Raw genomic sequence first — 27,463 nt, 5'->3', positions numbered from 1 at the left:
GGTTGTGATAGAGGTGATGGTGGCACAACCTCGTGAAGGGAATTAATACCAGTGGATTATATTGGTGAATGTAGTTAAAAGGAGAGGTTTTATGTTGTATAGATGTTAACACAATAAGAATGAAAGAAATAAAATTTATACCACTCCCCTTGGAGGAGGGGGGGGAGAGAGATAGGAGGGAAAGAAAGGAAAGAAGGAAGGAAGGGATGGAGAGAGGGAGGAAGAAAGAAGGAAGGAAGAAGGAAGGAAGGAGAGAAAGAAAGAAAGGAGGGAGGGAGGAAAGGGGAAGAAAGGGAAGAAGGAAGGGAGGGTGGGATGGAGAGAAGGAGGAAGAAGGAAGGAAGGAGATAGAAAAAAGAGAAAGGAAGAAAAAGAAAGAAGAGAAAGAAAGAAAGAGGAAGGAGGGAGGAAGGAAGGAAGGAGACAAAGAAAGAAAAAGAAAGAAAGGAGGGAGGGAGGAAAGGAGAAGGAAGGAAAGAAGGAAGGAAGGGTGGGATGGAGAGAGGGAGGAAGAAGGAAGGATGGATGGAAGGAAAGAAGGAAGGAGATAGAAAAAAGAGAAAAAGAAAGAAGAAAGAAGAGAAAGAAAGAAAGAGGAGGGAGGAAGGAAGGGGAAGGAAGGGAGGGAGGAAAGAAGGAAGAAAAGGAAGGAAGGAGAGAAACAAAGAAAAAAGAAAAAGAAAGAAAGGGGATAGGGAGGGAGGAAAGGGGAAGAAGGAAAGAAGGAAGGGAGGGTGGGATGGAGAGAGAGAGGAAGAAGGAAGGAAAGAAGGAAGGAAGGAAGAAAATAGAAAAGAGAAAGGAAAAGAAAGAAAGAAGAGAAAGAAAGAAAGAGGAGGGAGGGAGGGAGGGAGGGAGGGAGGGAGGGAGGGAGGAAGGAAGGAAGGAAGGAAGGAAGGAAGGAAGGAAGGAAGGAAGGAAGGAAGGACCCACTGGCCTGTTTTCCAAGGGGGCCGTACCATTTGGTATTCCCACCACAAGGAGTAGAGCTCCAGCTGCTCCACTTCCCCGTCAGCATTTGCTGTTGTCAGCTCCTTGTAGTTCAGCCATTCTAATAGGTGTGCCATTGCATCTCTTTGTGGTTGAGACAGCTTCCTTCTTAGCAAGACCCAGGGGACACTTAGTAGCGTGGTCATCTCCTTGGCATTCTCAACCATCCCATGGGGCGAAAGCACAGGGCAGAGACACCTGTCGGGTCCCAGGTTCTTGTCTGGGGACAGAGAAGCAGGTGGACTGTAGTCCCCCCTCCTTTGACAGCAGACTAGCCGGGATGAAAAGCTCGTCCTCGACAGGCCGCGTTTCCTTGACAAACGGGGCGGGACACACAGCTTTGACACAGGAAACGGGAGAGATGGAAAGGAGGGTCTCTCACCAAAAGACTGGGGTGAGCTCCACGCGCTGTGCTGGCCTTTGGACGAGGTTCTGATTTTCACTGTGTAGGTCCCAGGGTTGGTTAGCGTGAAGTAGTTTCCTTCTCTATGTACCTTAATTGTAAATAATTAAGAAAAGGTTCACAGGCATCCCACCTCCACCCCCCAGAGAGAGCCTGAGCCAGGCTCTGCCAGGAAGGGCAGACAATGCAGCTTCCCCGTATCAGCCTGGGCTATCGGTGGCCGGACAACCAATCTTTTTAATAGTAACCAGAAGGTGAGCAAAGCCCTGTAAGACTACCCATCCGGTGGTGTGTAAGACATGGAAACCAGTGTGGGGTTGAATCGTGTCCCCCAAAAGATGTGTCCACCTGGAGCCTAAAGATAGGATCTCCTTTGGAACAAGGCTCTTTGCACGTGAAGTTTGGGAAAGGATCTCAAGCAGGGTTAGGATGGGCCCTATCGTCAATGACCGGTTTCTCCATAAGAAGAGGAAAGACTGAGGGACACAACGAGAGGCCACGTGACCCAGGCAGAGATGGGAGAGCTGCGTCTACAAGCTGAGTCATGCCAAGAGCCGAGTCATGCCAAGAGCTGCCGGCGCCGCAGGCTGGGAGAGACGCATGGAAAAGATTCCCTCCTAGGAATAGAGGATGGATGAGAGTGGACTTACCGATATTCTATTCATGAACTATTGTGCTTAGTCATCGAAGAAAATGTGGCATTGCTGTGGAGAAAGTGGCCATGGTGGCTGCTGGGGGTAGGGAGTGGGGGGAAGAGATGTGATGTGGGGGCGTTTTCAGGACTTGGAGTTGTCCTGGGTGGTGCTGCAGGGACAGATGCCGGACATTGTATGTCCTTCCATGGCCCACTGGGTGGACTGTGGGAGAGTGTGGGCTATGGTGTGGACCATTGACCATGAGGTGCAGCGGTGCTCAGAGATGTATTCACCAAGTGCAATGAATGTCTCATGATGATGGAGGAGGTTGTTGTTATGGGGGGAGGAGTGGGGGGAGGGGGGTAGGGGGTATGTGGGGACCTCATATTTTTTGAATGTAATATTAAAAAAAGGAATAAAGACAAAAAAAGAAAGATTCTCTCCTAAAGCCTCCAGAAGGAAGCAGTCCTGCTTCTCCCTTGAGTTAGGGGATGAGGGGACAGGAAGGCAGAGGCCCCCTGACTCCAGTGCCCATAGGTCGTCCTCTCTGAGCAGCGTCTTGGACACAGGGACACGTCTGTCCCCATCTCTGCCTGCGTCGTGCAAGGGGATTTCTTTGCCCATGATACACCCTGTGTGGAGAAACCCTGACCAATGAGTGCCTTCATGTGGGGTCAGCTCAGACCCCCCGAGATGAAGTGAGGCATGGGGGTGTAGCTCTGACAAGTCCATGCAGATTTCAAAGACACCAGGGAATGCTCAGTGGGAAGTTTGCACAAAAGCCATGGCCTCATCATTTTACTGTCCCTAATGGGCTGGATACCTGCACGCTGGAGTTGACTAGGTTGAGAGAAAGAGGGACACACACAGAGAGACAGAGAGAGGGGACAGAGAATGAGAGATACCAAGAGAGTTGGGGGGAGACAGAGAGAGGGAGACAGGGAGGCAAAGGAGGGAAATAGGGAAGGAGAGAGGGAGGGAACAGAAGAGAAGAGAGAAGAGAAGAAAGACACAGAAAGAAGGAGAGAGAGAAAGAACAAGACAATAAGTGACAGATGGGGATGAGAGATGGAGAGAGGGGAGAGCCACGGAGAGATACAGAGAAAGAAGGAGAAAGAAGGACAAAGACAAAGACAGAGAAAGAGAGGGAAACAGAGAGAGGGGAGAGGAGAAAGAGAAGAGGGAACCAGAGAGACACATACACAGAGAAACAGAGGGACACATAGAGAGAGAAAAGAGAGAGAAAGAAGTAAACAGAGAAAAGGAGAGAGGGGGAGGCAGAGAGAAAGAGGTAGACGCAGAAAGAGGAAAAAGAAACAGAAGGAGGGAGACAAAAAGAGGGAAAACTGAAGCAGAGTGAGAAAGAAGGAGGGAGACAAGAATGAGGATGAAGAAGGGAAGAGAGGAGAGAGAGAGTGAAGGTGAGAGAGAGAAGGGAAGAGAAGGAGAGAGATCAAGAGAGAAGGGGAGAGAGAAATAGAAAGAGGGAGAGAGAGAAGGTGGTGGGAGGGAGGCAGAAAATGAAAGAGAGAAGAGGAAAGAGAAAAAGAGAAGGAGAGGGGGACAGAGAGAGAGAAAAGAAGACAATGAGAGAGAAAGAGAAAAGAGACATACAGAAAAGTTGAGACAGAAAGAAAGAAGGAGACAATGGGAGATATAGAAGGAGGAAGAGAAAGAGATCCAGAGAGAGAAAGAGAAAGACAAGGAGAGTTGGAGGGAGACAGAGAGATAGAAGGAGAAAAGAAAGAGGAGAGAATCAGAGACACAGAGAGAGAGAAACAGAGGGAGGCAGAGAGAGAGGAGAGGGAAGAAGTAAATAGAGAAAAAGAGGGGAAACAGAAAGAGAGAAAGAGAGAGACAGAGGAGAGAAGAAAGGACACAAGGAGGGAAATGGGGGAGACAGGAAGGCTAGAGAAGGGGAGAGGAGAGAAGGAAGAAGGGAGAGGGAAGGAGGGAGCGAGGGAGAGAGAGAGAGAATTAGTCTAGTCTTTTCTTCCTTTCCTTAGGACCAGCCTGTGAAAGGCCCTGGTTCCTCAGCAGGAGCTGGTAGAGGGTCCTCTGAGTCACGGCCCCCTGTTTGGAAACGCCTGCCTCTGTTGGGTAGAGTGCGAAGTGGGCAGCTTGCCCCCCTTGAGCTCACATTCCTGGCACAGCCTCCGGCCTGTGGACAAGGTTCCGCCTGAGAAATCTGGGGGTGAATGAGTCCACCTCGCTCGGGCAGACAGGGGCATTCTGGCTGTTTCAGCTTGGGAGCGCCGTTTTTGAGTCTTTTCACCATTTGGAAGTAAAAATACCAACTTCAAAAGACTGGGATAAAGGCGCGTGGCTGGGAGGCGCGGGTCGTGTAACCATAAACTCACCCCTTCGTGCTGCGAGGGTCGGGGCTACTCACCGTCTCTACATGTTTAGGACCTGTGCTCTGAAAGACAAAAGCATGCAAGTGGCTGAGTGCTCAATCTTGAGTCCCTCCTCTGAGAAAGACGTACTGTGTTCCCCCCCGGGGGGTGGGGGCAGCCAAACAGTGGGAAGAGCTTGGGGGGGTGCCTGAGGCAGCCTTGTGCCAAATCTTGAGCTTGGGGCAAAAAAAGCCAGAAGAAGTAATTTCTAATGTGTGAAAGGAGAAAGTTTCCTTCCTGCCGCCACGGGGATTGGTTGCTGCAGCAAGACCCACCATCTCTCCATGGTGCTTTGGGGCTGGGGCTGGGGGAGGAAAGGGGGAGCCCCCTAATATACAAGAAGATTATAATGGGTCAGTGGATCGGGTGGGTGACAGCATGTCGGGCTCTGTGCAGACCTGAAGCTGGGCTAGGACTGTGGTTGCAGCTATGCCTGCTCCCTTGAGTCAATTAAAGGGGGAGTGGTGGAAACAGCTGTAGCACATTTGCCCAGAGAAAAAGAGAAACAGTATGAAACACTGGTTAGCTAAAAAATACTTTGTCATTTTTTAAAATGACACCTTGATGGACATGTAGTTTGCTCATACTAAACTGCCCATTTAAAGCAATGCTTCTATGGGTTTCAACAACTGTGCACACAGCGAAACCACCACTAAATTCAGAATAAGGAACATTTCTACCAACCCCAAAATTCCACTGGGCCCTTCAAATCCATTCCTCCTTCCTCTCCCTGCCCCCAAGCCACCACTGGTCTGCTTTCCGTCGTTATACATCAGTTTGCATTCTCTACATGTTTTTATCAATGGGCTCATACAGTATGCACATTTTTGGATCTGATTCATATTCATTTCCATTGCTGAGTAGGATTCCGTTGTATGGATACAATTTTTTTTTTTACTCCATTTGCCTGCAAATGAACATTTGAGTTATTTACAGTTTTTGATGATTATGAGCTCAGCTGTTATACATTTGCAGACAGCAATCTTTGGTGAAATTGACAAAGAGTTTTCCATCGTGATTATAGCGTTTAAGATTCCCACCAGTGTGGGTCAGAGTTCCAGTTAGTTCATAACCTTATGAATATTGGTTTTGTCAGACTTTTCTCAATTAAGCCATTAAATGGGTGTGTAGTGGTATTTCTTTGTCATTGCAGTTTGCATTTCTCTGATGACTAAGGATGCTGAGCCCCTTTTCATGTGCTTTTTGTCCATTAACACATCTTTTGGAAAGTGCTTAAATCTTTTGCCTTTTTAAAAATAGTGCGGCCATGGTAGCTGCTGAGGGCAGGGAGAGGGAAGAAGAGATGTGCTGTGGGGGCATTTTCAGGACTTGGAGTTGTCCTGGGTGGTGCTGCAGGGACAGATGCTGGACATTGTAGTCCTGCCATGGCCGACTGGGTGGACTGGGGGAGAGTGTGGACTACAATGTAGACCACTGTTCATGTGGTGCAGCAGTGCTCCAAAATGTACTCACCAGGTGCAGTGAATGTCCCATGATGATGGAGGAGGTTGTTGTTATGGGAGGAGTGGGGTGAGGGGGGTGGGGGTATATGGGGACCTCATATTTTTTGAATGTAACATTAAAAAATAAATAAAGACAAAGGAATTAAAATTAAAAAAATAGGATTGTCTTCTTGTTATTGAGTTTTAAGGACTCTTTATATAATATGGATCAAGTCCTTTGGCAGCTATGTGTGTTTCATGTATTTTCTTCTGTCCTGTGTCTTGTCTCTTCAATTTCTTAATGTTTCTTTCAAGTGGCAAATATTTTAAATGTTGATAAAACCCAGTTTATCATTTTAAAAGAACAATTCATGATTTTTATGTCTTATCTGAGAAGACTTGGCCTACCCCAAGGCCACAAATTTCACACTGTAGAGAATGAGGGATGCAGACACCGGCGAGTTTTACCTTTTCTATTTGAAGTTCATATGAAAGGTCGTAAGTCAAACGGCTTGGTGTCTTCCATTCCATGAAAGAATAGGATTTATTGCACCATCCCGTGATGTTGGGTGGACTTAACACCTCTGGGAAGGAAAACACTCCCATGAGTAAAGCAAATCACTTAAATTTTTTTTTCTTTTTTTTTACTGGAGATACTTTGAACTCTGTCTCCTACACATTCAGAAATAGAAAAAGGAAAATCCAATTCAAGGGTTGAAGCATGGGTAAAAATAGAGAGGGAAATGCATGATTAATAATATGTTGTAAAGATATTTAACGTAAATTAGCATCCGGGCTAGTTCACTGCGGGAGAATTGTGCCAAACTTAGGCCACCCTTCTCAAAAGCTTTCTTCAGCTTACTGTGTAGCTCATTCTCCAATCTGGAATCACCATCCCCTAGAAAAATGTTTCTTCTTCCGCTTTCTGTGAATTCAGGTGGCGTTTATGCCTCCTACAGGGGAGATAGACCTTCCACGGACATTGGCTCCATCAGGCTGCCTGTTTCCTTCCCTCCCTTTGATTTTGCTTTCTGCTCAGTTCCCTTGGGTTGGGATCCAACTCATGTCCTGAGGCCAGGGTGGTCTCAACACCCGTGAGAGTCTGCTCCCCTGAGGGAGCAAGACGTTACACGGCAAAGAAAAACCACTGGGAAAGCTTGGGAGCAAAAGCACGGGGGAAGTGGACTTGGCCCGATGGATAGGGCATCCGTCTCCCACATGGGAGGTCCAGGGTTCAAACCCCGGGCCTCCTTGACCCGTGTGGAGCTGGCCCACGTGCAGTGCTGATGCACGCAAGGAGTGCCCTGCCACGCAGGGGTGTCCCCGCGTAGGGGAGCCCCACGCACAAGGAGTGCGCCCCGTAAGGAGAGCCGCCCAGCGCGAAAGAAAGTGCAGCCTGCCCAGGAATGGCGCCGCCCACACGGAGAGCTGACACAACAAGATGACGCAACAAAAAGAAACACAGATTCCCGGTGCTGCTGACAAGAATACAAATGGACACAGAAGAACACACAGAGCAGACAATGGCGGGGGGGAGGGGGCAGGAAGGGGAGAGAAATAAATAAAAAATACATCTTTAAAAAAAAAGGAAGCATGGAAGGAAGGAGAGCGCCTGTCCCTGCTCTTTGGACGAGTGGCCCCCCAATTTGAGTAGCTGGCCCTGTGCTTGGCTTGTGGGGTCCAACAAGGGGCAGTCTCAGGTTTTGGAGTCTCTGGAAAGAGTGAGGCCCTGCCCACACCTTGCTTTTGGATGCCGGGCCTCCCAAACCGGGAGAGAATCAATTTCTGTTGTAAACTTCCCAGCCTGCAGCGATCTGTGACCGCAGCTCTAACAGAACGTCTGAAGCTGTTAGAATTTGAGGTCCACTTTACGGATAAGATTACAGAAGCCTCTTTTGCCTTACCATAGCAAAGGACTGGAGATGGGCCATCTGAGTGAGGGGCTCCAAGATCGGTGAGACCACCTCCCCTCCCTGTGGGACCCCCTTTGCTGTGATTTTTGGAAATGCTTCAAAAGCAAAAGGCTCGCTTACCCCCCTTGACGTAGATGTGGAGTGGACACAACCAAGCCAAGGTCCACAGGATGGAGGAATAGAGTAAGGATTAGAGTGGACTTACTGATATCCTATTCATGAACTATTGTGGTTAATAATGGAGAAAATGTGGCATTGGTGGGGAAAAAGTGGCCATGGTGGCTGCTGGGTGCGGGGAAGGGGAGGAAGGGATGAGATGTGGAGGCATTCTCGGGACTTGGAGTTGTCCTGGGTGGTGCTGCAGGGACAATTGCTGGACACTGTATGTCCTCCCAGGGCCCACTGGATGGACTGTGGGAGAGTGTGGGCTATGGTGTGGACCATTGACCATGAGGTGCAGCGATGCCCAGAGATGTACTCAACAAATGTAATAGATGTGTCATGATGATGGGGAAGAGTGTTGCTGTGGGGGGAGTGTTGGGGTGGGGGCGGTGGGGTTGAATGGGGACCTCATATTTTTTGAATGTAATATATTTTTAAAAATGAATACATTAAAATTAAAAAAAAAGGCTCGCTTAAGTCCAGTGAACACATGGCTACATCCACATCTTCAGCGTGTGAAAGGGCTGGAACCCTGCAGCCCCTTACTCACCAATATCTTTTAAATACTTGAATATTTCCGTGCAGGAGACTCTGGAAGCTTTGCTGGTTCCATTTACCATGATTTGGTAGAAACCGTTCTCAAATCGAGAGATGTTAAAATGGCACGCCACATGTCTTCCCTGGGGATCCTTGGTGTAATGTGGACATTTGACTTCAGAAGGGAGTCTGCAAAGAAATAAGGTCTTTGCAAATGTCATCCCGTACTGGAAGACGTGGCCACTTCCCTTCCCCCTGCCCGGCGGGGAGGCCAGGCCACGCCTACCTGTCCTTCTTCAGGTACAGGTGATACTGTACATCCCCAGGGGCTGCCCAGCCCACCCCCCATCTGCACTGCAGGAAATCTTTGTCATGAATCCGGCAGGTCAGGTTTTGGGCAGCCGTGCCAGGTGTTCCTTCTGGACTTGCAAGGAAGAGACAAGTAAGTGAATTATTCTTTAAAGCAACCTTCGTATGATACAGTTTTTCCCCAACAATAACATCTTACACAATGACAATACAATGTTGCAACGCAGAGGCTGATAATGACACAGCCGAGACTGAATGTTCCATTGCCATAAATGCCTCGGGTGTAACCCTTTTGTAGCCTTAACCTCCTTCCTCCCATCACCCCCCCACCTTAACCCCCCCAGCAAACTCTACGCTCGTCCCCATTTCTCCATTTCAAGAACGTCATACAAATGAAATCATATAGATACATGTATATTTTGCTCGGCATAATTCCCTGGAGGTTTGGCTAACTCCAACATCACGGTTTGGACGCTAAGAAGACTGAGAGCTGATTAAAGACAGACAAATCGTTTTCCGTCCTCACCTTCCGTAGGATACCGAATGATGGTTGAGAATGAGGGGCCTTTGGTGATTCTTATGGTATAGTTTGTCACCATGCAGGAGGAGAAGGCATGAAACTGGCAGGCAGTGTTGTTGTTCTTTGCCTGACAAAGGCATAATAATTTGGAAATTGTTTAGAGAACATATTTACTGTGATATGTAATAATTTTTTACATTTAAAAACTCTATAGATGTGCTCACTTCGGCAGCACATATGCTAAAATTGGAACGATACAGAGAAGATTAGCATGGCCCCTGCGCAAGGATGACACGCAAATTCGTGAAGCGTTCCATATTTTTTCATATTTTTTGAATGTAATATTTTTAAAAAATGAATAATAAAAATAAAAAAAATAAAAAAACTCTATAGAAACATCATGTCCTGGAGAGAAGCAAAGGGACTAGGTGCTGAAGGTGCTACCAAATGACAGCTGTGAACTGGAGTACAGCTGTCTAAGGGTGGTCAGAAGATTCCAGAAGCAACTTTTCCGGAGGTCTCACTGATTTGAAAGGTGATACAGCCATTTGGAAACGTTGTGATGTTGCATTAGTGGTCAGTACATGAAATAACTGAGTAAACAGATACACAACAGAAACAAAGATAATTAAATTCAAGGGAAGTAAACATCTGTGCAGGAGAGGAAAAGTAGCATAGTCAACCACAGCGCTCCATTGTAAATAGCACTTTTATAGTTATAATAAACTTAATACTTGCTTTTCACGATTATGTGGGGGAAGGAGGGGGAGAGAGAGAAAGGGAGGGGAAGAGAGAGAGAGGGTGTGGGATGAGTAGGAGGAGGAAGCAGAATTCGATTCTCATCTTGGGGAAAGTCAAGATTTTGCCTAACTTGAAATCATCAAGAACTGTAACTATTTATAGACAAGAAGCACATCACAACTGAATCCGTTTTACAAAGTTCAGAGTGGTATCCTGAGGGAAATGGAAAGCCATGAGGGCAGCAGGCTTCTTTTTCACCATAACAAGCCGTGTACAACTGCTGTACTCTTTAAGCTCTGATAAAAACAGAAGTTGAAAAAGAAAACGGGCGAGCACCAGGAGATTTTGGAAAACCAACAGTGCAAGGGCTTGAGAGTTGAGTGGTCTCTTATCATGAAAGCCACCTCCAGCCCCCTCCCCCAAGGACAAGGAGGTAGCAAGGGGTAAAGGCAATCACAGCTTCTAAACCATTCTGCTACAGGCCTCCTGGTAGGTCCTACCACAGCACTGAAATGTTGGCAGGTAGGAGTTGAGGTGATGTCTTCTGACCCCAGAAAAGTCTCCTGTTCCTAGAAACAATAGAGTCCCAGAGACAGCCAATGTAGATACAACCCCGGGTACTGGTTCTACTGAGGGCTACAGAGGTTCTATGGCCATGGCAGATGGAGTTCAGTGCCATGTCAGTACCAACTGCCTTTTAAACTGAGCAACCAAGATTCTTCACACTCATCCTATCGGTCAAAGTTTTCTGGGACGTTGGGGGAGAAGGGACGAACGCCACACGCCCGCCTTAAAGCTCTCCTGAGACACCGAATTGAATTGATGGGTGGGAAGGAAGATGGATGAATGGAAGCATGGATGAGAGACTGGAGAGATTGATGGATGTTGGTTGGCTGTGTGGATGGGTGGATGAATGGGAGGATGGGTCGATGAATAGGTGGAATGAAGCTTAGTTGAGTGAATGAATGAGAAGTTGAGTTGGCAGATGAATGGATGGACATGGAGGAGGATGGATGGATGAATGGAAAGAAAAAAGAATGAGCGGGAGCATGGAAGGATGGATGGAGGGATGAGTGGAAGATGGATGGGTGGATGGAAGGATAATGCAAAAGAATGGGTGGATGAGTAAAGGGACGAGCAATTGGATAGATAGTAATTGGAAGGATGTGTAGATGGATGGCTGTATGAGAGAATGAATGAGTAGGAAGGTGGGTTGGTGGATGGTGGAATGGATCCCAGATGGAAGTGTTGAGGGTAAGTGTGTGTGTGGGGGGATGTGGATGAATGGGTACATAAATGGATGGACATATGGATGGATATATTGAGGTCTAGCTTTGGGAATGGATGGGAAGTTGAATAGATGAATGAGTGGATGGGTGGGTGGGTGGATGGATGGCAAGATAGGTGGATGGATGAATGAAGGTAGGGGGTGAAATAATGGGTGGTTGAGTGTATGGGTGGGTAGATGGAAGATGGATGGATGGTTGGGTATGTGGGAGAATGGAAAAGAAGAAGGGTGGATGGGAGAATGATTGGATGGGTGGATAGGTAGATAGGTGAGTGGGGAGATGAGTTGATGGATGGACAAAGGGATGGGTGACAACTAAATGAGTGATGGGATGGTTGGATGGAATGACGAGAGAATGGGTGAACGGATGGAGAGATGGGTGATTAGGTAGATGGGTAAATGGTTAGATGGATGGAAACGTATTATCATACATTTTTTGAAGAAAAATATGTATTAATTATTGCTCTGTGAGTTTGTTGCTTTTATATATCATTGACATATTTCCACATGGCTACATAGACAGCTACCTTATACTTTTTTTTTTTTAAAGATTTTTTTAAAAATTTAATTCCCCCTTCCTTCGGTTGTCTGTTCTCTGTGTCTGTTTGCTGCGTCTTGTTTCTTTGTCCGCTTCTGTTGTCGTCAGCGGCACAGGAAGTGTGGGCGGCGCCATGCCTGGGCAGGCTGCACTTTCTTTTGCGCTGGGCAGCTCTCTTTATGGGGCGCACTCCTTGGGCGTGGGGCTCCCCTACGCGGGGACACCCCTGCGTGGCAGGGCACTCCTTGTGCGCATCAGCACTGCGTGTGGGCCAGCTCCACACGGGTCAAGGAGGCCCGGGGTTTGAACCGCGGACCTCCCATGTGGTAGACGGACGCCCTAACCACTGGGCCAAGTTCGTTTCCCTACCTTATACTTTTTAACATCTACATAGTATTCCTGATTATTAATATAAAATTATTTATTAAACCATTCTCCTCTAGATAAATGTGGTGGCTATGGGTGTGTAGCAGCCAGCTCTCCCTTTAGGAGAGGGAACCTGCCATGACGACAGGAGTTAGCTGGCAAATTCCAACGCCTTCACTGTCATAATGGACCCCATTGCCACTCAGGTCACAGTCTCCCTGGGAAACCCCAGACCATGCCCAGGCATGTGGACTCATGAGTCAAGTGGGCTCAAGTCCACTTGAGAGGGACTATTTCTGACCAAGTAGGACTCTTCCAATCCATCACTTCTGCTTGGGGACTACCCCTGAGTTGGCTGTGATTTTCTCAGAGTGGTGGTGCTGGCTGAAGCTCTTGTTACCCAATTTTCCTTCCTCTCCCTTCAATCAGCATCATGGTCTAAGATGGCCCCAGCCCACTTCTGCTCCTCTCCCCTTTATCCTTCAGAGCCATTTCCCCCAATAATTTAGCCCATCAAATTCTGCTTTGCAGTCTTCTGATTCAATGACCTTTACCCAGGCCAGCTAACAGGGAGGTGAGGATGGTCAATCACCACACCAGAGACCTGAGAGAGTTTAGAGCTGCAAGCAGAAGAATTGCATCCTTCAACCATGTGGGATCTAAGCTCCGTCTTGATGTAGAGGTGGAGAGGACATCACCATCCCAGGGTCCACAGGATGGAGGAATAAAATATGAATTAGAGTGGACTTACTGATATTCTAGTATATAGGACTATTATGACTCTAGCAACTGAAGAAAATGTATCATGGATGTGGAGACAGTGACCACAATAGTAGCTGAGGGCAGGGAGAAGGAAGAGGAGATGTGATGTGGAGGCACTTTTGGAACTTGGAGTTGTCCTAAATGATATTGCAGGGACAGACGCTGGACATTCTATATCCTGCCAAAGCCCACTGAATGAACTGGGGGAGAGTGTAAACTACAATGTAAACTATTATCCACGTGGTGCAGCAGTGCTCCGAGATGTATTCACCAAATGCAATGAATGTGCAATGTAATAGTATACACTGTAGTTTATACTCTCCCCCAGTACAGTATATTCAGTGGTTATAGCAGGATATATAACGTCCAGCATCTGTCCCCGTGATATCATTCAGGACAACCCCAAATGCCAAAAATGCCCCCACATCACATCTCTTCTTCCCTCTCCCTGCCCTCAGCAACTCCCGTGGCCACTTTCTCAACATCAGTGATATAATTTCTTTCATTACTAGTCGTAATAGCTCCACAGTAGAATATCAGTAAGTCCACTCTAATCCATATTTTATTCCTCCATCCTGTGGATCCTGGGATGGTGATGTCCATTCCACCTCTGTATTGAGAGGGGGCTTAGATTCCATGTGGATGATGGATGGGATTCTCCTGCTTGCAGTTGTAGGCACTCTTGGCTCCCTGGTATGGTGGATTGACCTTCTTCACCTCCCTGTTAGCTGGCCGGGGTAAGCCCAATGAACCAGAGGGTAGGAGTTGCAAGTCTGCTGAGAGTCAAGACCCAGCTGGCCCATGGACAATCCAGAGATTCAAGTCTCCTGAGTACACACCAACCCCAGCACCAACTACAGGTCAGTAAAAGGGACAGAAGAGGCATGTGTAGAAAGGTCACATCTGAGTCCAGCTCCATCACACTCAGGAACACAGACTCCAAAGTAGGGCCAACTGACATGGCACTGAATTCCAGAGCCACCTGCCATGACCATAGAACTTGTGTGTCTCCATAGCCCTCAGGAGCAGCAGTACCTGGGGTTGTCCAACAGTAGCCCTTGATACTGGTTACATTCTTAAACATCTTAGAGATGACGAAGGGAAGCTTCTGTTGCTAAGTGAACTTCCCACTCCTTCCATCCCTGAGCTCATTACCCAACCTGGGTCTCTGGGATGCCAAAGACTGAGTTGGCCTTTGGGCTCCAGGGTTCTCAAGCCACCAAAGAGGACGGAAAAGCCTAGTGGGCTAACAACAGGGAGAATGGTTTACCTTGAAGCGATAGCGAGATTTGTTGCAAAACACTTCGCCAACGTTGCCATGTAAGTCCCAGCTCAGCTCTCCTCTCCTTGGATCCACCCTTATGTTTTGAATTGGTGCATTTATATCTGAAATATGCACAGATTAGCCTTAGGGGAGATCAGCAAGATTCTTAAAGCAGCACTTCTTTCTCACACTGAGTTGGCAAATACCCTTGGGCCTTGGGCATGGCTCTAATCAGATGAGCGATGAACCACAGATGTCCCATTGCTTTCAGTAGCTCTCTTTCCCCAAAATGAAAAAAAGAAAAGAAAAGCAGAATAACATCACTTACACTGTCCTGGTTAATGTGACACTTAGTTTTTGTAACCAGGCATCTAATAGTAGGTTATATTTACTGAGAACAAATTCTGGTTTAGAAATTTGGCTCAAGGTCTCCTACACAGACTGCTGATTTTGGAACGGCTGTTTGCAAAGGACAATAGGATATTTCTTCTTTCTACTTCATAGCAAATGGGCACAGTTATTATGCAGTGATATTTACTTTCTTACGTAGTTCACAGATGGCTTCAGCCATTCTGATATTGTTAGGAAATCACCCCAAGGACATATATTTGAATACATTTTGAAGTGTAATCAAATCACACATCTTAGCATAAAAGTGTCAATGTAGAAGCCGATATATTTGCAGGGACAGCATCAAATGTGTCTTATTAATCACTTGTATAAAGATGTAGAAGGTGCTGATCAGTCATATTTTGCCAAAAACCCAATCTATAAGGATACATCGGACACCTCCAAAAGTTTTATTTTCAACCTCTCAGAGGATTTAGAGTATGTGACTGATAATAAAGTGCAAATGTCCTTATCTCAATCAACAACCTTAGCCTGAAAAGCAAAAACAAACCACATGCATATCTTGGTTTCTGGAATACTGTTTTCCTGACTTATAAAAAAATAACATATTAACCAAAAAATACTCTGCTAGGGCAAATGATTCTAAGTTAAAATGCAATTGTACAAGTTGTGGGTTTACAAAAGAATCATGCCGAAATATAAAGTTCCCTATACCACCCCACACATAGTTTTCCATATTAATACTTTGCATTAATGCGGTATCTTTGTTACAGTTGATGAAACAATATTATTTAATTGACTATACTCCATGGTTTACATTAGGGTTCAGTGTTTGTGTTGTAGAGTTCTATGACTCTAATAATTTTTTTATTACAATAACATCTATAGAAAATGTAATTTTTAATGGATTTCAGGTCTCAGAATTTGCACTCACTTCTACTTAAACAACAATGTATCTCCTTTGCATAAAAGCTAAAGGATGAGACATGGGATTCTATAACAGAGTGTATCCTGTTGTAGATGATGAGTGTGGCTAATAGTATATATATAAGAATGTTCTTCCTTGAATCAAAACGAATGCCCGCTAATGTTACAAGATGTCAGGAATAGGGCAGTATTTGAACTAAAATGCACCAAAAGCAAAATATGGACTGTAGTGATAGTAATATATGACTATTTTTAATCAATTGTAAAAAGAGAGAGAGGGAGAGGGAGAGGGAGTTGGAGAGGGAGAAGGAGAGGGAGAGGGAAAGGGAGGGGAATAGAGAGAGAGAGATGGAGAGGGAGGGAGATAGAAAGGGGGGAGGGAGGGTTGGAGGAAGGGAGGGAGAGAGAGAAAGGGAGAGGGAGGGGGGAGAGAGAGAGAAGGAGGGAGAGGAGAAGGAGAGGGAGAGAGAAAGAGAGAGGTAGAAGGAGAGAGGGGGGAAGGAGAGAGAAAGAAAGAGAAAGAAAAAGAGGAAGAAGAGAAAGAAAGAAGAGAGAGAAAGAGAAAGAATGAGATAGAAAGAGAAAAAGAGAAAGAAGAGAAAGAAAGAAGAGAGATGAAGAGAGAGAGAAAATGAAAGAGAGAGAGAGAGAGAGAGAGAGAGAGAGAGAGAGAGAGAATAAGAATGAGAGTTATCCAAAGTGACAGAAACCAGGTACAAAGTACTGCATATTGTTTTCTTCATTTATAGAAAATTGTAAATATAAATAAAGTCATAGAGATGGAATTAGATTAGTGGATATATATAGCAGTGGAAAGATAGAGGGATTGAGAAGTGACTGCTAAGGGGTGTGGGGGTATTCTCTGTGGAGTAATGAAATTGCTTTAACATTGATTGGGTGATGAGTGCACAACTCTGCGGTTATACTGAAATTCACTGAATGTACACCATGGATGGACTGTTTGGTAGGTGACTATATCTCAACAAAATTGCTTTTTAAAATACACATACCCAGGATAAGGATAAACATACCAGGAACACTAACCCCACAACAGAAACTATTATTTTATTATTATTATTATTTTAGTTACCAGGGCCAGGAATTGAACCCAGGACCTCGTATGTGGGAAGCTGGCACTCAACCACTGAGCTACACCAGTTTCCAGAAATTGTTTCTTAAGGACTCTCACAAATTTTAAAAGCATTTATTTATGTGATTTGCACATGCTGGTCATAAAGCCTGTCTTTCATTAATTCAAAGGTGTAAGAGCCTCTGCCATACAGCATTACTGTTTTGTTAATTATTGTACATAGTTTAAAATAAGAAATCTTCTTTTTAAAAAATCTAACAAAATATCTCATTAAAGTATACATATGATTGCTACGGTTGTAAATATTAGTTACTATTTTTTTAAAAAAGAAAAAACAAGGAAGTTTTCTATTATTAATCATTCCACAAAGTCTACCCACACTCTTTTGGCTCTTTAGTAGGGTTATTCACCATCCAGCTATGGTTGTCCCCAAAATAAAACAAAATTTAGTGCAAAAAAGGTAAAACCAGGCCCATAAAGACAAAACACAAGAAAAAGCAATGCAAATATGCCTAAGAGTGTTTATTGCAACATACCAGCAAATTTTCAGTATTGCAAGCAGAGACAGGTAGGTGGCGTTCTTAGCCCTACTTGCACATTAAAAATAACCGGGAAAGGGGGAACTTTTGAAAACTGCTGTCCACAAGAGTCACTCTTCCGGTGAAGATAGATGAACTAGTACCAGATTTACCCCTCACCCTAAAACACCGGAAAACTGAGCAAATTACATAGTTACATATTATAAATCAACGACTTTCAGATGTTGGATGAAATAGTACCTGAAGAACGGAAACTTTTCGTGTGATCTATGTATCTTTTAAAAAAAAGGCAATTAAAAAAAAAAAAAAAGAACGGAAACTGCAGGAAAAAAAATGCCTGGGAAGCCATAAGCTAAACGGTTCTGAGAATTGATTTAGAGAAGGAGATGTTGGAGTTGTAACTGGCCAAGTGGAGAGACTTTTTGAACACCCAGCGCAGTTAGTAGAGATTTCAGAAGGACCATGCCTTAGTATCAGGGAAAAACCAGCCTAGATTAAAGACTACTATAAACTCACCCAGACATTTATATATGTGATGAGCATCAAAACAAGCTCATCTACTGAGAAAGTAGTGGGCAATCAAAACAGAACTTATCATTTTAAAGGAAAACGGCAAAACCAGTCAGTCCCCACCTCGCATCCACAATATCCAGCATCCAATAATTACTAAACCTGCCAAGAAACAGGACTGTGTCACCTATAAATGGGAAAAAAAATCAGTCCACTGCAATAGACTCATAAATTAACAGAAAAAGGCATTAAAGCAGCCATTATAAATGATAATGACTTAAAAGAAAACATGAACATAACACGGTGAGAATTGGATGACCTAAAAAAAGAGCCAAATGATTTTCGGGACTTGGAGTTGTCCTAGATGATACTGCAGGGACAGATGCTGGACATTATATATCCTGCCATAACCCACTGAATGGACTGGTGGAGAGTTCAGCTACAATGTAAACTCTAATCCATGCAGTGCAGCAGTGCTCCAAGATGTAGTCACCAAATGCAATGAATGCGCCACCATGATGAAAGAGGTTGTTGATGTGGGAGGAGTGGGGTGAGGGGGGTGGAGAGTGGGGTATATGGGGACCTTTTATGTTTTTTAACACAACGTTTTATGTGATCTATTTATCTTTAGAAAAAAAAGACAAGAAAAAAAAAGAGCCAAACGGAATATCAAGAGGTGGAAAATATATCATCTGAAATGAAAAAGTATGGAATGGGCTAAACAGCAGACTAGACACTGAAGAAGAAAAGAGCAGTGAACTCTAAGGCATGGCTATTAAAAGTATTCAACCTGAAGCCCAGAGAAAAAGTGGGAAAAATGGAGCTTCAGTGACTAGTGGGGAATATAATGTTGTGTTGCAGCACACGTATTTAGAGTTCAGGAGTGTGTGGGTCAGAAAAATATAGGAAGAATTAATGGGGGGGCGGAGGACTTGGCCCAGTGGATAGGGTGCCTGTCTACCACATGGGAGGTCCACGGTTCAAACCCCGGGCCTCCTTGACCCATGTGCAGCTGGCCCATGTGCAGTGCTGATGTGTGCAAGGAGTGTTGTGCCACACAGGGGTGTCCCCCGTGTAGGGGAGCCCCATGCGCAAGGAGTGCACCCCGTAAGGAGAGTCGCCCAGCACGAAAGAAGGTGCAGCCTGCCCAGGGATGGTGCCGTGCACACGGAGAGCTGACACAGCAAGATGACGCAACAAAAAGAAACACAGATTCCCGTGCCACTGACAACAACAGAAGCAGACAAAGAAGAAGACGCAGCAAATAGACCCAGAGAACAGACAACTGGGGTGGGGGTGGGGTGGGGAGAGAGGTGAGAAGTAAATAAAAATAAATAAATCTTAAAAAAAATCTTAAAAAAAAAAAGAATTAATGGCTGGGAATTTCTCAAATGTGATGAAAATTACACACCTACAGATCCAAAAAGTGAAAAACTCCTAAGCAGGGATACACCTACAAACACACACACATACGCAAACATGCACACATATCAGATACCATACTCCAAATGTTTTGAAGAAAATCAAAACAGCGTTGTAAGAAAATCTTAAAAACAGCCAGAGGGGGGGAAATTCATGCTACATATTAGGGAACAGAGATGAGAATTATTGCTGGTCCCATTAGAAACAATTAAAGACAGAAGACAACAGAACGACATCTTTAAATGATGAATTAGTAATGGAAGAAAATGTGGCCTTGGTGTGGAGAAAGTGGCCATGGTGGCTGCTGGAGGTAGGGAGGGGGAGGAAGAGATGAGATGTGGGGGCGTTTTGGGGACTTGGAGTTGTCCTGGGTGGTGCTGCAGGGACAGTTACTGGACATTGTGTGTCCTCCTATGGCCCACTGCGTGGACTGTGGGAGAGTGTGGGCTATGGTGTGGACCATTGACCATGAGGTGCAGCGGTGCTCAGAGATGTATTCACCAAGTGCAATGAATGTCTCATGATGATGGAGGAGGTTGTTATTATGAGGGGAGGAGTGGGGCGAGGGGGGTGGAGGGTATATGGGACCTCATTTTTTTTAATGTAATATTAAAAAAATAAATAAAGACAAAAAAATTGTAAATGACGGAAAGAAGGGAGGGAGGGTCAAAACTCACTGTTAATCTAGAATACTATATTCAAAGAAAACAGAAGGTGTAATCTAGAGATTTTATGTGAACAAAAACTGAAAGAATCCAGAATACAAGAAATGTTAAGGAGTTTCTTCTGGCTGAAGGAAAATAACACTGGATGGAAAATTAGATCTACACAAGGGAATGTTAAAGGAAGGTAAAAAAGAACGCCAAAGGAATGCATTGGATGTGTAGATAAACAATTAAAATGTTTTTTCCTCTTCTTTACTATTTAAAAAAGAGAATTGTCTTTAAGCGCATTAGTAACAGGGCATTGTGTTTGTAAGATATGTAGAAGTAAAATGTGTGACATAACACAAAGAATGAGACACGGAGGATAGCAGGGAACTGTTGCAAGGGTCTTATGTTATATGTGAAGCAGAATAATATAGTTTGACGATAGTGTGTGATAAGTGAAAAATGCCTATTTTAAACCCAGAGCGACCCTTATATCAATGAAACAAAGAGACATAGCCAAAGAACTGAGAGCAGAGGGAAAAAAACACAAACAGTGAAAAATATGCAATGAGTCCAAAAGAAGTCAGGAAAAGAGGGGGAAAAAAGAGCAAAGAAAAGATGGGGAAAATAAGAAACAAATAGTATCATGATAAAATTAAACCCAACCATATTAACAATTACATAAAAAGTGAATGATCCAAATACTCTAACGAAAGGAAAGATGATCAGACTAGACAGATGATGAAGGGAAAATTCTGAAAAAAGGCATACCAATATATTCAATGACATATAAAATGGACAAATTTCTTGAAACACATTTTAACAACATTGATAGAAGTCATGTAAAACCTGAAGAATGCTGTTCCTATTATAGTAAAGCAATAGAATTAATAATTAAAAACCTTCCCTTACACAAAATAAAAATAAGCAAAAACAAAACAAACAAACAAACAAAAAAAAACAAACCCGAAAAACTCCAGGCACAGATGGGTTCAATTAAAAATCTATCAGGCATTTAAGGAAGAAAAAATATCAATGTACACAAAAATTTTAGTGAGAGGAGGAGAAGCTATTTCGAGGCCAGAGTTGTCCTGATACCAAAATCGGACCAAGACATGGAAAGTAAACTGGAGACCAACACATCTCATAAACACAAGCACAAAATTCCTCATCAAAATATTAGTAAATAGAATCCATCACTACGTAACATCAGTAATGCCCCATGACCAAGTAGGGCTTATTCCAGGAATGCAATGTTTGTTTGTTTGTTTGTTTTGATAAAAGGTATTTATTTGGGATAGAAGCTTATAGTTAAGAGGCCATAAAACATAAATTACTTCCCTCAACAAAGTCTATTGCCTCATGTCTGAGCAAGATGGCTGTGATGCCTGCCAGGGTTCAACTTTGCATGCCCTGATCTTTCTTTCTTCTTCTTCTTTATTTTCTTTTAAATGTTACATTCAAAAAATATGAGGTTCCCATACTCCCCCCACATCAACAACCTCTTCCACCATCGCGGCACATGCACTGCACCTGGTGAATACATTCTGGAGCACCGCTGCAGCACATGGACAGTGGTCCACATTGTAGTCCACGCGCTCCCCCAGTCCACCCAGTGGGCCACGGCAGGACACACAACGTCCAGCATCCATCCCTGCAGCACCACCCAGGACAACTCCAAATCCTGAAAATGCTCCCCCACCATATCTCTTCTTCCGTCTCCCTACCATCAGCAGCCACCGTGACCACCCTCTCCACATCACTACTACAATTTCTTCCCTTACTAATCACAATAGTTCCCCAGCAGAACACCAGTAAGTCCACTCTAACCCTTACTCTATTCCTCAACAATTGAAATAATTTGCCATATTAACAGAAAAGTAACACTCATCTCAATAGAAGCAGAGAAAAAGTTCCACAAAATGTAACACCCACTCATAATAAAAACTCTCATCACACTGGGAATAGATGAAAACTTCCTGACTCTGATAGGAGATCGATGAAAATCCTGCAGCTAAATCATACTTAACGGTGAAGGACTACATGCTTTTCCTTAAGCCTGGGAATGCAGGAAGGGTGTCTGCTCTACCACTTCTAATCAGCATTGTACTGTATCAATGGCTCTTCCAATGCCTCTTGAGAACGTTAGAATTTTAGGGTGTGTTGACTGCTTCTTTCAGCCTTCAGTAAGGTTCTGCTAGACAGAAACTCGAATACCCCGTGTGCCTGGAAAGGTCACAGGGCAGTGAACTCTGCCCCAGCCCAAGATGGTCAGAGGGCTGCCAGCACCCACGGTCTCACCCTTGGTCTGTGCCAGCCCTGGAGGCAGTGCCAAGAGCACACATCTGCTCGCCTCTTCAGCCTCAGGCTCATGCTGGGGCTGAGTTCTGGGAACCCCGAGCATGGCCCAGCAGAGAAGTTTGTGATGGTACAAGACTCCCATCAAACGTTGGAAATCCCCAAGCCTGGCAAATGGTTGCTACTGCCCACAACCACTGGAATCCTTTGGCCCCACCGTTCTGCCAACTTGAAGGCTATAGCTGTCTAGCCCTTGGAGATTAAACTCCCCCAGACTCCCCTTAGGGACCGATGAAGAACTCTCCACCCACCCAGGAAGCAGAACCAGGAGTTACCCCGTTGGGTAATGAGGGAACCCCACCTGTGGTTAGACCCTGCCATCTGTGTCGGTCATTTTCAACTGCTGTTGTGCCCCCTTCTCCTTTTTTTATAAGTGGAAGTTTCATAGTTTCTCTTGGGGTTACCCTGTTTTCCTCCCACTGTCACACATACGGGGTGTGGCAATTTGATATTGTTTATGAATTCCAAAATTGGATATTGGATTGTGCTTGTCAAGGGGTCTGTTCCTCTGGCTTTGTTAGATTGTATTAGACGCAGAGATTTCACCTTTACCTGATTAAATAAAGATTAAGGCACTCAGAGTTGAGACCCCACTCCCTCAGTGGGGATAAAACAGACTCTCGTGCAGAAGTAGACACACAGAAACAGGTACACAGGAAGCGAGAAGTCTCCATACACATGGCCCCAGGAAGAGAGCTGAGTCTGATAGCCTGTAGCTGACCTGGAGGAAGGATCAGAGCAGCTGAGCCTGGAAAGAAACAAGCCCCAGGGAGAGAGATGGGCCTTATACCAGCCTACGGCTGAGATCAGAAGAAGCTGGCACCATGGAGTCTTAAGAGGAAGAGGAAGCCTGAACCCTCGCAGATGTCGCCCGCCATCTTGCTTCAACACGTAGCCAATGCCTTTGATGAGAAAATACGTCTTATGGTAACTTGAGTTGGACTCTTTAGGGTCTGGTGACTGTAAGCCTTTATCCCAAATAAATACCCTTTATAAAAGCCAACAGAGTTCTGGTATTTTGCATCAGCACCTCTTTGGCTGACTAACTAACTCATGGGGCATCTGGGATGTGGGGTTTCACTTCTCATCCAGAAATGGCTTGAGGAACCAACTGAGACCATTTCTGACCTTGCTGAGAGAGAGGCACATTTCCCAGGGTGCAGGAGAGGGAAGCAGCTGGATGCCATGCTGGGGTGGCTCACTGTGGGGACAGGGCACTTGTGTGGGTATGACAGCTGCACAGCAGCCTTTGGGGTTGTGGGATGGGAACTGGGAATGGGGCAAGTTTTCTGGGCAGTCCGTTGGTGAGGTGAAGATGATGGAAGTCTCGATGGCTACCCAGCCACTGTCCTCTGGTAACTGCACCCCTTTCCTTCAGGGAACCCTTCTCATGATGCCCCTTCTTGCCCAAAGTCAGTGCACTGTAGCCCTTGGAACTTTTCCACAGTGATTTGAGGGTGACCCTTGGTTTAACCCTGAGCATATTAGGGTAGGGGAAGGTTGGAGGGGTCCTTGTTGAAAAAGTCTCACCTAATAGAGAACCACAGGTTCTCTATTGATGGCTAACCATATAGTAATGGCTTTCTGATATAGACCCAAGGGTCCTGTCCCCTGGCATTCACACCCTATAAGATCCCCTTCCTTTTAGTGTGTGGGAACTGTGGATATGATGACATCTCACTCCTGTAATAAGCCTATGTTATACGGCAGAGGAGAAGAGACATTCTGGATGATATTAAGGTCCCAAACCAGCTGACTTTGAATTAAGACAAAAGCTAGATTATTCTGGGTGGGCCTAATGATGTGAGTCTTGAAAGAAACGGGAGGCAGTGGCAGAGAACCTTCTGTTGGCTTTGAAAAAGCAAATCTCCACATTGTAAGATGGACACGTGGAGAGGAGCTGAAGGTCGATGAGGAGAGAAGCTGCGGGGTCATGTGGAGAGGAGCTGAGGGTCCATGAGGAGAGGAGTTGAGGGGTCATGTGGAGAGGAGATATGAGGAGAGGAGCTGAGGGTCCGTGAGGAGAGGAGCTGAGGGTACATGTAGAGAGGATCTGAGGGTCCATGAGGAGAGGATCTGAGGGGTCATGAGGCGAGGAGCTGAGGGTCCATGTGGAGAGGAGCTGAGGGTCCATGAGGGGAGGAGCTGAGGGTCCGTGAGGGGAGGAGCTGAGGGGACATGTGGAGAGGAGCTGAGGGTCCATGAGGAGAGGAGCTGAGGGGCTATGAGGGGAGGAGCTGAGGGTCCGTGAGGGGAGGAGCTGAGGGGACATGTGGAGAGGAGCTGAGGGTCCATGAGGAGAGGAGCTGAGGGGCCATGAGGAGAGGAGCTGAGGGGCCATATAGAGAGGAGCTGAGGGGCCATGAGGAGAGGAGCTGAGGGTCCATGAGGGGAGGAGCTGAGGGTCCGTGAGGGGAGGAGCTGAGGGGACATGAGGAGAGGAGGTGAGGGTCCGTGAGGAGAGGAGCTGAGGGTCCATGTGGAGAGGAGCTGAGGGGCCATGTGGAGAAGAGCTGAGGGGCCATGAGAGAGGAGCTGAGGGTCCATGGGAAGAGGAGCTGAGGGTCCATGTGGAGAGGAGCTGACGGGCCATGAGGAGAGGAGCTGAGGGCCCTTGAGGAGAGGAGCTGAGGGTCCATATAGAGAGGTCTGAGGGGCCATGAGGAGAGGAGCTGAGGGTCCATATAGAGAGGTCTGAGGGGCCATGAGGAGAGGAGCTGAGGGTCCATATAGAGAGGTCTGAGGGTCCATGAGAAGAGGAGCTGAGGGGTCCTATAGAGAGGAGCTGAGGCTCCATGAGAAGAGGAGCTGAGGGGTCATGTGGAGAGGAGCTGAGGCTCCATGAGAAGAGGAGCTGAGGGGTCATGTGGAGAGGAGCTGAGGGTCCATGAGGAGAGGGGTTGAGGGTCCATGAGGAGGGGAGCTGAGGGTCCATGTGGAGAGGAGCTGAGGGACCATGAGGAGGGGAGCTGAGGGTCCATGAGGAGGGGAGCTGAGGGTCCATGAGGAGAGGAGCCGAGGGTCCATGAGGAGGGGAACTGAGGGACCATGAGGAGGGGAGGTGAGGGTCCATGAGGAGAGGAGCTGAGGGTCCATGAGGAGAGGGGCTGAAGGTCCATGAGGAGAGGAGCTGAGGGTCCATATAGAGAGGAGCTGAGGGTCCATGAGGAGAGGAGCTGAGGGTCCATGAGGAGAGGGGCTGAGGGTCAATATAGAGAGGGGCTGAGGGTCCATGAGGAGAGGAGCTGAGGGGTCATGTGGAGAGGAGCTGAGGGACCATGAGGAGGGGAGCTGAGGGTCCATGAGGAGAGGAGCTGAGGGTCCATATAGAGAGGTCTGAGGGGCCATGAGGAGAGGAGCTGGGGGTCCATGTGGAGGGAAGCTGAGGGGTCATCAGGAGAGGAGCTGAGGGTCCATGAGGAGGGGAGCTGAGGGCCCTTGAGGAGAGGAGCTGAGGGTCCATGAGGAGGGGAGCTGAGGGTCCATGAGGAGGGGAGCTGAGGGTCCATGAGGAGAGGAGCTGACGGGCCATGAGGAGAGGAGCTGAGCGCCCTTGAGGAGAGGAGCTGAGGGTCCATATAGAGAGGTCTGAGGGTCCATGAGGAGAGGAGCTGAGGGGTCCTATAGAGAGGAGCTGAGGCTCCATGAGAAGAGGAGCTGAGGGGTCATGTGGAGAGGAGCTGAGGGGCCATGAGGAGAGGGGTTGAGGGTCCATGAGGAGAGGAGCTGAGGGGCCTCGAGGAGAGGAGCTGAGGGTCCGTGAGGAGGGGAGCTGAGGGCCCTTGAGGAGAGGAGCTGAGGGTCCATATAGAGAGGTCTGAGGGTCCATGAGGAGAGGAGCTGAGGGGTCCTATAGAGAGGAGCTGAGGCTCCATGAGAAGAGGAGCTGAGGGGTCATGTGGAGAGGAGCTGAGGGGCCATGAGGAGAGGAGCTGAGGGTCCATGAGGAGAGGGGTTGAGGGTCCATGAGGAGAGGAGCTGAGGGGCCTCGGGGAGAGGAGCTGAGGGTCCATGAGGAGGGGAGCTGAGGGGTGATGAGGAGAGGAGCTGAGGTACCATGAGGAGGGGAGCTGAGGGTCCATGAGGAGGGGAGCTGAGGGTCCATGAGGAGAGGAGCTGAGGGTCCATGAGAAGAGGAGCTGAGGGGTCATCAGGAGAGGAGTTGAGGGTCCATGAGGAGAGGAGCTGACGGGCCATGAGGAGGGGAGCTGAGGGGTCATGAGGAGGGGAGCTGAGGGGCCATGAGGAGAGGAGGTGAGGGTCCATGAGGAGGGGAGCTGAGGGGTGATGTGAAGAGGAGCTGAGGGTACATGAGCAGAGGAGCTGGGGGTCCATGTGGAGAGGAGCTGAGCGTCCATGAGGAGGGGAGCTGAGGGGTGATGTGGGGAGGAGCTGAGGGGCCACAAGCGGAGGTGCTGAGGGTGACTCTAGTCAAGGAGCATGAACTTTGGCTGATGGCCAGCAAGAAAGTGGATACCTCAGTCCTACAACCCTGAAATCTTCCAACAATCTCAGAGAACTTGGAAGCAGAGCTCAAGCTCCAGGTAAGAATACAAAGGACTCTTTTAATGCACCCAGGTTGGACCCTGTGCTCAGAATCCAGTCAAGTGAGGCCCACACACCTGACACACCCAAACAGAAAATTTTGTTAAATGTGAATAAACTTAGTTCAGAAGAAGGAGCCACAGGGTGAAACAATCCCGAAGATGTGGAGGAGACTACCCATGAGCAAAAGTCATCTGCCCTGGACTATCTGAGAGAGGAATAAGTATTTATTGTTTTTGGAAATGGTGTGCTTGTTACAGCAGCTAACATACCCTGACTAATACACCAGAAAAGTTGGTGGTGGACTTTCTTTTTTTTTTTTTTAAAGATTTATTTTATATATTAATCCCTCCCTCCCCCGGTTGTCTGTTCTCTGTGTTTGTTTTGCTGTGTCTTGTTTCTTTGTCCGCTTCTGTTGTCTTTAGCTGCACGGGAAGTGTGGGCGGCGCCATTCCTGGGCAGGCTGCACTTTCTTTCGTGCTGGGCGGCTCTCCTTACGGGGCGCGCTCCTTGCGCATGGGGCTCCCCTACGTGGGGGACACCCCTGCGTGGCGCCGCACTCCTTGCGCGCATCAGCACTGCGCATAGGCCAGCTCCACATGGGTCAAGGAGGCCCGGGGTTTGAACCGCGGGCCTCCATGTGGTAGACGGACGCCCTAACCACTGGGCAAAGTCCGTTTCCCTGGACTTTCTTGAGATGCCCTTTAACCTCTTGAAGCTGTTGCCTGGAGCTTGGCAGATACCTGTAAGTTGCCACCCTAAAGGTAGTTCAGTGAGCCCCCTTTTCTGGTTTGATGCTTTCCCA

General features: G+C 46.8%; 1 protein-coding gene and 1 non-coding gene across 5 annotated transcripts in view; one reads left to right on the top strand and one right to left on the bottom strand.

Moving 5' to 3' along the window:
• IL3RA (interleukin 3 receptor subunit alpha) overlaps positions 1–27,463 on the bottom strand; it is a 53,164-nt gene that overhangs the window by 17,709 nt on the left and 7,992 nt on the right. For 3 of the 4 annotated variants that reach the window (XM_058291030.2, XM_058291028.2, XM_058291029.2), the window contains exons 3-9: positions 14,273–14,388; positions 9,314–9,434; positions 8,765–8,897; positions 8,492–8,667; positions 6,335–6,450; positions 4,421–4,447; positions 1,373–1,484 (exon numbers count right to left, since the gene is read on the bottom strand). In XM_058291030.2, coding sequence (XP_058147013.1) covers positions 1,373–1,484; positions 4,421–4,447; positions 6,335–6,450; positions 8,492–8,667; positions 8,765–8,897; positions 9,314–9,434; positions 14,273–14,388 — 801 coding nt within the window. Of the gene's footprint in view, positions 1–69; positions 1,211–1,372; positions 1,485–4,420; positions 4,448–6,334; positions 6,451–8,491; positions 8,668–8,764; positions 8,898–9,313; positions 9,435–14,272; positions 14,389–27,463 lie in introns of those variants that run through there. The other variant, XM_058291027.2, reaches the window with a different exon arrangement.
• Positions 9,524–9,630, top strand: LOC111759283 (U6 spliceosomal RNA). The gene has a single exon (XR_002793333.2). It is a non-coding gene; the product is annotated as a U6 spliceosomal RNA (small nuclear RNA).

Source organism: Dasypus novemcinctus, chromosome X, assembly GCF_030445035.2.
Source record: "Dasypus novemcinctus isolate mDasNov1 chromosome X, mDasNov1.1.hap2, whole genome shotgun sequence".
Classification (NCBI taxonomy): Eukaryota; Metazoa; Chordata; class Mammalia; order Cingulata; family Dasypodidae; genus Dasypus; species Dasypus novemcinctus.
This window is presented reverse-complemented; position numbering and strand designations above follow the sequence as displayed.